Consider the following 12,300-nt stretch of genomic DNA (forward strand, 5'->3'; position numbering starts at 1 on the left):
AGCACACGAAATAAAACTGGCACACCATTCCCGAGCAAGGGTTTTTTATCTTAGATTGAAGATAAATCATTTGCTGACGCAGTGTTAAAGTAACTAACAGGCTGTTATCTTTGCTGGCTTCAGTGTTCAAAGCTTTGAAAAAATTAAAAAGTGCATTTATATAGTGCTTTTCAGAACCACTGGACTTCTCAAAATACTTCACAGCAAACAAAGATGTTACTATTTTTGTAATGGAGGAAATGTGGCTATCAATTTGCACACAGCAAGCTTCCACAAACAGCAATGCAATAATGAATAGACAATCTGCTTTTATATGATGTCTGATTACAAAATAAATATTGGTCAACACACCCGGGATAGCTCCCAGATTCTTTTTGAAAATAGTGCCATGGGGTTATTTTCATTCACTCGAGCAGGCAAACGGGGCCTCTGTTTAATGTCTCATCTGAAAGACGGCACTGAGAGCAGCATTTCCTCACTGCAGCATTGGGGAAGGTCAGCTTAGAGTTTTGCGCTCAAGTCCTTGGTCTGTAGAAAGCTGCTACGCTTGACCCGAGATATTGTCATGGGTGCCCAGAAAGCAAGTATTCCACCTCCAAATCTGACACCCCTCATTTTAACATACATTCAACATATAATTCTGATAAAAACCCCAATGAATGGTTCATATCCTGTCTAAGGCCAAGGAAAACAACTGTCTATTTCCCCATCTCCCAAAATAAGCAAGATAGACGAACCTGGAAGGAGAACTCCAGAGGCAACAGATTCCAACACCCTCCGCATTGCATCACCTGGACTCAGAGGGCCTGAAGAACTGCTAATGGCTTTCTCCACAAGCAGTTCCATAGCCTGTTTACAAAAAGTAATATGGTATTACAATTGACTTGCACCTACTTTCTAAGGTGTTATAAACAGTATACTCAAAGTAAGTTGGCCTTTTCTACAGTGGGTAGATCAATTTAAAATATCGGGTTCAAAGACTTCCATCTCAAATATACAAACTGCATTACCAGCTGCAAACAAGTTAAAATTTTACATAAAAGCACCTTCAACTGATACTCTAGAGGAAAAGGCAGGAGCAGCAGAGAGAAATCATCAGGCCTCTTTACGAGCAACTGCGTTTTAGTGCAAGATGTGGGACAAAGGTAAAAGTTGGCAGCTGCTGCTCAAGACTCAAGACATGAAAAAAACTGCATCTTTCAAATGTTAAAAGAAACTTTACTTTCTCCGCTGCCTTGAGAGACCTGGAAAAGATCGGGATGTAGCAATGCAGCCATTGCAATGCAAAGGTCATTTTCCGTTTTGGAAATTGCAAGTAGGGGAGCATCACAGAAATCAATGCTGGGACCTCAACTGTTTACGGATCTACATTAATGACTTGGGTGTAGGGGCCAACTGTAATGTAGCCAAATTTGCTTAAGTTTGCTATGCAGAGGGATTTGAGAGTGCTCGTACATGAATCACAGTAAGTTAGCATGGAGGTGCAGCAATTAATTAGGAAGGCAAATGGAACGTTGGCCTTTATTGCAAAGGGAAGGGAGACGATGTAGTAAAGCCTTGCTACTGTTGTGTAGGGCATTGGTAGTCTCCTTGCTGAAGGAGGGATATATCTGCATTGGGAGCAATTCAGACAAGGTTCACTATGCTGGTTCCTGGTATCAAGGGATGGACTTATGAAGAAAAGTTGAACCAGTTGGGCCCATACTGATTGGAGTTTAGAAGAATGAAAGATGATCTTATTGGAATACAAGATTCTGAGAGGCTTTAGATGCTGAGAGGAGGTTTTCCCTTGTGGGGAAATGTAGAACTGGGTGGCACAGGTTCAAAATAAGGGGCTTCCTATTTAACACTGCAACGAGGAGGAATTTCTTGTCTTGAAGGGTTGTCAGTGTCTGGAATGCCCTTCCATAAGGAGGGGGTGGAGAGTGGGTCATTTAATATATTCATGACTGGGTTAGATCTCCGAGGAAGTCAAGGGCTATGGGGACAGGCAGGAAAATAGTGTTAAGGTCACAACCTAATCAGTCATAATCTTCTTGAATGTCAGAGTAGGCTCAATGGCCTGCTCTGGCACTCATGTCTTATTAATGTGTAGCACTGTAATTTTGAGCACAGGTGCTAGATAATTAAAGAAACAGAGTGGAACAACAGTTTCTTTGGACAGAAGCAGCAATGAACTTCCTCCCAGAAAGTGACGATCCATCTTGTGAAATAGATAAGACTCGATCTGCAATGGTTATTTTATTGGAGAGCATCCATTAGCCAAGGTTTTCCACTATTGATCATTATTCAGTGACTCCAACAAGAGTACCCAGTGAGGGGAGATTTCAATTGAGCCATACTGGTTCTCATGACTAGCTATTCGAAGTTCTAGTTTTGAGCCTCACATATAAATAACTTGTGAGGAGTACTACACGTTTGCAGAATCACACCCCAGGAGGATCTTTGGGAGAAAAGTATGATGGGCGAGGAGCGAAGATAATGATTTATCACAACAGAAAATTAATGCGAAAGATTTAGCACTTGGTACTAACTGCCTACTCACCCAGTCTGGCATGGCTCCCCACGTTGGTACTCGCTGGCACAGGTCACGCAGAATTCGTATGATAATCACGCAGGATTGCAAGCCATTAGCCCTGGCCTTTAAATTTAGAAGGAAAATGATAAATACTCAGTGTTGTCAAATCCACAACGCACAGTTAATTTGAAAGTAACATTCAATATTTTTCTGTTCACAACCCATAAGAGGCTTGACACACAGTAAAAGTAATTCAGATACTACTGTTGGTTGTAAAACTGTTCTGATCAAAGTTAGCATTTTAGAACCTTTACAACTACCAACATTTGACAGGTATCTCTTGGACTGAGGGTATACATTTATGAAAAACTGAACATTTCAAAGATTTGAAAGGGAACTGGTGAAAAACTAAGTGGCGCTAGCCTGATAGCGACAGGGAGCAGAGGCACAAAAAAAAGAGAAGGGCTGGACTAAACACCAGCATTTTAAAAACATATTGCAGATTAGCAGGGAAATCTTGTTGCAATTTATAATGATGAGACCACATCTGGAGTACTGTGAGCAGTTTTGGTCCCCTTATTTAAGAGAAGGTATTATTTCACTGGAAGCAGTTCAGAGAAGATTTACTATGATGATTACCGATTTGGAGGGATTGTCTTATGATCAATGGTTAAACAGGTTGAGACTTCACTCATTGAAATTTAGAAGAATGAGAGGTGATCTCATTGATACATATAGGATTAAGGTGTTTGACAGGGCAAATGCCAAGAGGATGTTTCTCCTCATGGGAGTGTCATGGGCCAGAGGGCATAGCCTTAGAATAAAGGGGTGCCAATTTAAAACTGAGAAGAGGAGGAAATTCTTTCAGATGGTTGCATGTAATTTGAAAGTCCTTGCCTCAGAGAGCTGTGGGGGCAGAGTCCTTGTGTATAATTAAGTCTGAGATTGGTAGGTTTTTGAGGGAATCAAGGATTACGGGAGAAATGCAGGAAGGTGGACTCGAGGAATTTTTATCAACCATGATCCTACTGAATGGCAGAACAGGTTCAAGGGGCTGAACAGCCTGTTCCTATTTCTTATGATCTAAAACTGATATGCCAGGCCATAATCTATAACAAATCACTGACCATGTAATCGTAGTCTTGTGGCTCAATCACAGATAGAAATAGCTACACCTTCACCCACATTATCAATAGCAACTGCATTTAGAAATTGATTCTGTGGACGAGATAGCACATTGCGGTGACCTGGGGCATCTGATAAAAGGTTATTGAAAAGCAAGTTAATTCCATGCACGTATTACCATTTTTATTTTGTAACATGCGTTTCCTATATACGTTGCTCTATTCTGTTGTTAACTCCATCAACAGTTTAGAGAAGTGTTCATAAACATGTCTGACGTTGTTTGCATTGCCAGGAGACCAGTCTTGCAGGTGGCAGCCTCAGACCCTCCCACTTTTCCCGTACATATAACTACTTGCTTGCCACAGCACTACACTCCTGAAAATACCACAGAAACAAGGTGTACGTGTGAACGTCCAAAAATTAAGAAAAATATCCTTAAAAGCTTCGCTGAGACACTATCCAAGCCCGTATGCACAAGTTGAAGATAAGAGTTCAATGGATCGGTAATTTCCTTGGCTCTGGGGATCACTAAATAAGAATGAGAATAGCCAAGACTGCTGCTCAATTGTCTAACATTAGAGTTTGATTCCTGAAATATGGCTAAAATTACTGGAGTTCAATATAATGAAATGGAAACAAAAATGTAGAAAAACCCAGGGTCATCAGCAACTGTAAAGATAAAAAGACAAGTTAAAGATCTGGGTACGGAACCTTCATTAGTGGACTTAGAGTTAACTTTTCTCTTTCTTCCAATGCTGAAGGATCTTCTCTGTATTTCCAGAATTGTCTCTTGATTTGCCCTTGTCCTTTATTTTTACATAAAGGAAACCAATTTTGATTGAGTTGCTCAATATAAAACCGTGGCTTTAACTAAAATCTGACCAAATTATATAAAGCCATTCCAAAATCCAGCTAGGGATCACATAATCCCCTACAAAAATTGAATTTGACAGTCTCCATAAATCAGTGGCCCTGGCCGTGGCTAACAAATACTGAAAAATGAATTGCTATACAGCATATTTTTACCTGGAACCACTTGGCATGACGAAGGGCAGCCAGACCCTCAAGGCATTTTTGCTTGTTCAATACATCTGATGGATCTTGGACTGGGGCAGAGGTTGCATCTTAAAAATAAAGAGGGGATAGTCCCAAAGTACAGCAGTTAGTTAATAGTAGTGATGTGCAAACGAGAGCTGGAATACTGAACAAGCCATCACAATGTTAACAAGTTTTCTACAGTTACAAACTGAGAAACTGTGAGCTGAGCAGAGCTGGGGCACTAGGGGAGAAAATTAAATAGTAAGCTTAAAACCAATGGAAAGGAGAAGGTTTGTGCAACTTGCACCAGAAGCAGGTTGCATAACACTTGTATTCTCTCCATGATATTTTGAAATTCACGGCCAAACTCCATTCTAGCCCAGTGATTCAGGTAAATGCCAGTGACCCGTAGGTTTTTCTTGCAGAAGTTATTTAAAGTATCTATACGAATCTCACCTTTATCCTTCGCAACATCGTCTCGCATGACAGGGGACGTCAGTGAAATTTTGACCTGCATCTTGGGTTCTTTACACGTAGAAAGGAAAATGCAAGATTCGCTAGGACAGGTTTTCAATTCATACGGCTCGTCTGTTACGGTCTGTGAAATAAAAATTCAAACTATTTGTGTGGAAATATCCGTAGCCTAAGACCGCAAAACAGCCAATTACGTGAAAATCTTTCACGAGTTGCCTTTTGTCACGCAATGCAAACAACACAAGAATAGCAACAATGGATAAATAATCCTAACTGAGCCAGGACCAATTATTTAGCTGATTTCAGCAACAGGGGGAAGAGGACTTGAGGGGAAGCAACTACAATTGATCTCAGGACTCTAGCGCTAGGGAGAGGACAAAACTAATAAGTGTGCAAGCTCCTTATAATTACTCTACTGCAAAGTGTGTTAGTGCAGAATTTGACTTTGCAGTGATACTTCATGTTCACAGTCAAAGTAATCTGTGCATCTAGACATGCACTCTTGGCTAAGGTACAAAAGGGTGTCTGTGTAATCATATCCAAACATGTCACTTGGTTGCATTCAATGTGTAGCACAGTTCACAGACTAACTTGCAATAGGTTTTAAATCAGTTTAAATAATAGATAGAACTGCAGTTGAAAGTGTTTGCAAATCTTTATAAATACAATGAAATAGTCGCCTTAAACTGAAGTAAATAAGTCACTCTACACAATTATCTTCATGCTTTGCGCAATCTTTGAAAGCATTTTCCCCCAGAATCCATCAGAAAACAGACTGTAGCATGCATGAAGTTAGAAGATGATTACCAGGAGCTGTTTGGGCAGGTTAGCTGAAATTTTTTCCAGAAGGGTTTTTGTGGGCTTGTGGGCAGACAGCAGAATAAGATTAACATTCCTATCACCCCGCAGAAGCAATCCTTTTGCCAGCACGCCAACACGCATGACCCCTTTCAGCACACGTGCTCCAAGGTCACCTTTTCTGTGAAAACATCACAGGAAATCCTTTAAATGTCAGTTAAAAGAGATTTTAAAAGTTTTTTTTTTAAAAACATGAAAGCAGAAACCAGTTTTAATTTCAGTTCGAAATGTAATTCATACCAATTATTTAAAATTCACTTTGTAAAATCTGGCAAGTTACGTACAAGTGCCAACAATACTCATTTTTTGCATTGCTTCTTTACTGCCAGTAGATGGCAGAGTAATGAAGGATAAGTCATGGAGTACAGGAACATGGCCAACACTCATTACATTGTTGCTTTATACTTCAGTTAAAAGTGAAGTACGTTTCAGTTATATTTTCAAGAAAATCCAAGAACTTCTTTAAGGAAGACACATAAACCTTGGATTGAATTTTCCCATGGGGATCATAGCATGTGGACCACGGAAAGGGTTTTCCGGTTTTAGAGCAAACACAGGTGGAAAATCCTGCCCACCAAGCCTGAAGCCACAACGGCAGCTGATTGAGAGCAGAAGAGTGGTATTTGCATCGTATATAACACCACAGCATGTGCTCAGAATGCCGAACATTTCTACAATACTACTTTGTAAGGAACAGTCACTTATGCAAGAACACTGGGCAGCCATTTTACATACTGAAAGATCCTTAAACCAATTAATTAGTCCTTTGATGGTGCTGGTTCAGGGGGCAACATTAGTTAGGACAGCTTACAGCACTTCTTTAAATAGTGCCATACAATCTACGAATGTGGAATGTGTAACGTGTAGCCTCAGATTGACGTTTCATTAGAAACGTAGCACTTTTTAAAAAATTAATTCATGTGGGTGAGCATTTATTGCCAATGCCCAACTGCCCTTGAATCGAATGGCCTTTCAGCTGGCATTTAAGAGTCAACCATATTGCTGAGAGTCTGGAGTCACACGTAGCCAGGTAAGGATGGCTGATCCCATCTTAAAGGTATTAATGAACCAGGTGAGGTCTTATAATAATCGACAGTGGTTTCATGATTATCGGTGGACTTTTAAATCCAGATTTTTATTGATTTCAAATTCCACCATCTGCCCTCAGTCCCTGGATTCCAGTGACAATATCTCCATGCCAGACACCATCTGTGGCAGCTTACATTATGTGCTCATGTTTGAATGAAGAGGGACAGTGGTTAGCACTGCTGTCTCAGAGCATCGTGGATGAGTTTGCACTCTTTACCAGTGTCTGTATGAGTTTCCTTCAGGTGCTCAGATTTTTTCCCAATCTTACGGTATACAGGTTAAGTGGATTGGCCATGGTGTCTAAAGATGTGTAGGTTATGTGGGTTAGCGATTGTGAATGTGCAGGACTATGGATAGGGCACAGGGAGGGCCTGGGTGCAATGCTCAATGGACCAGATGGCCCCTTTTTGCACTCTAGGGATTGTATGTTCTAAACCATCCTCCTAGCCATCCATTACTATTCAGAAGTACCAACTGCTACACTTCAAACTATTTTTAAAAATGAATACGGGAGTATCTGTAAATTTCCCCATCTCCCACCCAAAATAATTCATCAGTGCACAACACATTACTGACAATCAGACCCTATTCAAATACCAGATGGGCCTCCAGTGCAGCAAACCCTGGCACATCTTCTCTAACCAGCTCTGTGGTTGGGTGGTAGAAAAGAACAGAAATGAGGGCTACAAATACTACTCCACATAGCAGCCAGCCACACCAGAGAAAGGTTATCATTCGGGGGAGGGTTTGCCAAAATTCCACTTTAGACTACAGGCTGATAAAAATCCAGAGTTATGCTAAAGGGACAATATGGTGGGCAAAGTGTCATATTTAATAGTGTAAAAATGTAAAAAGTGATCCAATTATGGATTTGCTAAACTCCACTGATTGAAGCAATTCCAACTGCCTAGTAACAATAGTGAGGTTTGTTTCAAAAGCTTAACTGATGTGGGCAGGCCTGTGACAACAACCTTGAAGCCACTCATTATGGTTCTTAAAGGTCTTTATAATCTCACACAACATTCTCTAAATATGTAATACCCTTGAACTACAAGTGGAAAACTCACTTGATCCCAATGGCTAGCTTCAGATTTTTTCAAATGTGCAGTAAGCACATCTTTGTATACACCAAAGCAAAGCCAGCCTTAACCATACACAATAGATCAGCAGATACATTATGAATTCTCCAGACAGTATATTTGATAAATGGCAGGACAAGTGGTATCTGTGATGTAACCTTCCCCTGTGCTTAGCTGCATTAAGCTACTCATTGTGAACTAAGATCATAGTGAAAGAACAGTTAGTCCTCAGAAAACAAGTCAGCATTTATGGCTTGCATTGATAAACTGCAGATTATAAAAGTCATTTATTACACCCTAGGCATTACATTCAGTCCACAAAGTCAGTCAAGCCTGCTTTTTTTTAGGCTAACTAACTGTAAATCAACTTGGGCACAACAAAATGAAAAGTCTGGATTAGAACACATTGAAGAGGCTGTTAGATAATAATCTAATAGTCTATCTTAACTTTAGATACAAGTATGTCAAATCAAATTGGTCTGCTCAACTTTAATGACCACTTGAGTGAGCTACTGGAAGGTTATGCTTTGTGCAGTGAAAGTTCAGATGTAAATGCTGGTTTGTATGTGGTTTACTGATTTAAGAGGTGTGTAATTGCGGGGGTGGAGAGAGAGAAGAGAGAGAGAGACAGCAGTTATACAGATAGATTGGAGAAGTTTAAATTGTTCTGCTCACAACAGAGACGGTTCACCAGTGACTTAATAAAGGTATATACTGTAATATGTTTTGATGATGTATGGGAAAGAAACTGCTTCCTAAAACAAGCAGAGATTAGTAACCACAGGCAGCAACATTAAAAGTAATTGGCAAAAGAAGAAATGATAGTAGGTTTCCAGTGATCAAGATGTGGAACACACTACCTGAAAGAGTGGTGGAATCAGGAACTTTGAAAAGGGAACTAGGCAAGTTCTTGAAGAGGGCTAATTTGCGGGTATACTGGGATGAAGCTAGAGTGTGGTTAAATTGGCCAAGTCAAACAGCCAGCACAGAAATGAAGGGCCAAATGACCTCCAGAACTGCACTATTCTGTTACATTGAAAGACCAGGCTCCAAGTGTGAAGAAACACCATTTGGACGTGATATCCCAATAATGAGAACACATTTTAGGAGATGAGACAAGAAAGTTGCTCTGTGCTTCTGCATTTCAATCGCTAGTGATAATTCATACTCTGGTGAATTATGCTGCTAAAACTGATAGCTTGACTCAGGGGTAACAAGTTGCCTGAGTCAAGAGGCTGTGGATTTAAATCCTATGATATGGTGCATTACAGAGAGAGTGCTGTATTGCCCGAACACTCATTCAGGACAAAGATTTCATGGCATTACCAGAAAAGGGACAGAAAGCTCTTCTCGCAAAATTCTTCCCATACCAATATCATTCAAATCACACTCTAGAAACTTGAACACAAGGATCCAGGCTGATGCTTCAGTGCAACAAACAGAACACTGCATTGTCAGAAGTGTTGTCTTTCAGATGAGGTATTAAAGCGAGACACTGTCTGTTCACTCAGATGAACATAAATTATTCTGTGGCACTAAATTGAAGGGGAGCAAAGAAGTTCATCCCAGAGTTCTGGGCAATAGGTAGACATCATAAACATCACAGAACATTTTATTCGGTCAATGTCATTGTTGTCTGTGAAAGCTTGATATGTTCAGACGGTGAGCCATGCTTCAACATTGCATCAGGTGACTACATTTCAAAAGAACTCCACTGGCTGTATTTTAGGGTGGCCCCAGGTTGTGAAAATCTTCACAAATGCAAGTCTTTCATTTTTTTTTCATTTTAACAAAACAGATTAGCATGTTCTTCATTTCATTGTTGTTGGTGGAACTTTGTGATATGCAAACTGGATATTAGACTTTCCTACATACCAATTACTGCAATTCTGATCTGGAACACTCAATTTATGCATTGTATAAATGCAAGTTCCTTCTGCAAAGTTAAGATCCTACCAAAGTACAAACCGGCATGATGGCAATATCACAAGACATCACTACCCTGCTTTAGCTGGGCCACAGCTGTGGGTTTCTTACCCCTTCTCCACATTGTCTACACCTTCATTAAAGTCTTCTTGATCAGAGATAACATCTGACACCAGCTTGAGAGCCCGTTCTGTTTGAGAGACAATCCTCTGCACGGCCTGTAATTCTTCTTCTGTGGGATAAATACTAGCATGTTTTGTCATGATGTAGCGGTCATCTGAGGAATCGGGGCGACGTGGAGGCTGAAACATTTAATGCAATCATTAACATACAGCTATCTATAGGCCACATCTCAGCACCTCCTGTACCAAGAAAAGGAATCAGCGTGAACATTTAACATACTGCTGCAAAGCAGGCTGTAGCAACTTCTGTTGTCATTTTAGAATCAAATATGAATGATGAGCCCCTTACCCGCTTTGGAAGCGGCGAGACAATGAACCTGGGAAACAAACAGGAACTTCAGGTCTCTGCTCCAAAAGAAGAGAGGATTTCTCTCAGCACGAGGAGTTATTACACTACAGCAAACAATATTAAATACAGTTTCTCTTTACATTTGGGAAAAATATTATATGGAGTTTCAGACACCAATGCTAGCTGGTGTCTTATAATATTCCTGATTATCTATGCACATTGCTGCACCATGGCTTGACCAAGACCAATTGCAGCTCTGCCCTCTTGAAGAATTCTCCTTCCCTCTTTATACCTACTGAGATTTTCACAGTAACTTCATTGCAGTGTTAATGTAAGCCTACTTGTGACTAATAAATAAACTTTACTTTTACTTTAATCCAATTTTTCTACATCTCTCTTAAGGGGTGTGTGTGTGTGTGAGTGAGTGACAGAGAGAGAGAGAGAGAGATACATATTTCCTTTTGGAGTAGAGCAGCATAGGCACCAGTCACAATCTTACCCCAGTGTCCACTCTACACAAAGACAGAGATGGGTGGGAGAAGGAGGTGGCTTAAGTGTTTGTACACGACCAGGGCTGGGCACCTTAACATGAACACTATTCCTTATCCAACAGTCATAAATACTTTTCCAGTAGGGATCATTGGATTGTGAGCTGCAGCAGGAACCCAGGACAATTATGTCCTTCATGTTCAGTACAGATCAAATCACTTCAGAACATGATGGCAGAAAACACATCAAATGTAAGCTTAGAGGACTATTGATTTAGCAGCAGTCAGGTTCTGCCATTTAAGCACAATGTGCAAACTAAAGTATTCATTCATTGTGATGACTACTGATTTAGGAGAGGTTTCCAGATGTATTCAAGGGCACTTCCAAGGTTTTGGAGCTCTTTTTTGTTTATACTTTAAAAAATTGGGGATGATGAAATGGGAAAACTTTGTAGCAATGGTTTAACAATATTTGAACAGTTCTAATGTAAATCTTAATTTTTATCTGTAACATGACAATATTTACTGAATTGAATGCTCAAAAGCAACAGAGGTAATCTTTTATATGTGCCATTTTGCTGAGAGAAGACAATTTGCCATTTTAAGGCACAAGATAGTCTGAACTTTGACCCATTCAGGAACTCCTTTTTGAATGAGTATGAAATGCCATGGGTTCAAAACATACCATGGGTGCAGGTGCTTGTGGCATGCCCAGTCTTCCCATGAGCGGTGGCGGATGCCAGTCTGGTGCTAACCTGCGACGTTGCTCTTCCCAATAAATATGTTCTTCCTCTACTCTCCTCCAATACATCTCCTCTTCATACCGCCTACAAATGTGGAACAGAAAGCCTTAGAAACACAGACTCTCGAATGGGCCAGGAACTAGCAAATGGAATTTAATGTTGGCAAGTGCGAGGTGGTCCACTTTGGTAGGAATAATGGTAGGAAGGATTATTACTTACGTGGAGAAAAACTGCAGAAGGCGACGGTGCAGAGGGACCTCGGGGTCCTTGTGCATGAGTCGCAAAAACCCAGCCTGCAGGTGCAGCAGGTGGTCAGGAAGGCAAATGGGATGCTGGCCTTCATAGCGAGGGGGATTGAATATAAAAGTAGGGAGGTCTTGCTGCGGCTGTATAGGGCATTGGTGAGGCCGCAGCTGGAGTACTGTGTGCAGTTTTGGGCGCCGTACTTACGCAAGGATATTTTGGCCTTGGAGGGAGTGCAGAGGAGATTT

At 40.7% G+C, this 12,300-nt stretch overlaps 1 protein-coding gene across 9 annotated transcripts in view; it reads right to left on the bottom strand.

The window, feature by feature from the left end:
- zfr2 (zinc finger RNA binding protein 2) overlaps positions 1-12,300 on the bottom strand; it is a 63,240-nt gene that overhangs the window by 5,505 nt on the left and 45,435 nt on the right. For all 9 annotated transcript variants that reach the window (XM_080212806.1, XM_080212803.1, XM_080212809.1 and 6 more), the window contains 7 exons: positions 11,752-11,893; positions 10,219-10,409; positions 5,963-6,134; positions 5,138-5,279; positions 4,670-4,767; positions 2,546-2,641; positions 738-849 (listed from right to left, as the gene is read on the bottom strand). In XM_080212806.1, coding sequence (XP_080068932.1) covers positions 738-849; positions 2,546-2,641; positions 4,670-4,767; positions 5,138-5,279; positions 5,963-6,134; positions 10,219-10,409; positions 11,752-11,893 — 953 coding nt within the window. The remainder of the gene's footprint in view (positions 1-737; positions 850-2,545; positions 2,642-4,669; positions 4,768-5,137; positions 5,280-5,962; positions 6,135-10,218; positions 10,410-11,751; positions 11,894-12,300) is intronic.

The sequence above is a fragment of the Carcharhinus amblyrhynchos genome, chromosome 26 (genome assembly GCF_965287045.1).
Source record: "Carcharhinus amblyrhynchos chromosome 26, sCarAmb.v2.hapA, whole genome shotgun sequence".
NCBI lineage: Eukaryota > Metazoa > Chordata > Chondrichthyes > Carcharhiniformes > Carcharhinidae > Carcharhinus > Carcharhinus amblyrhynchos.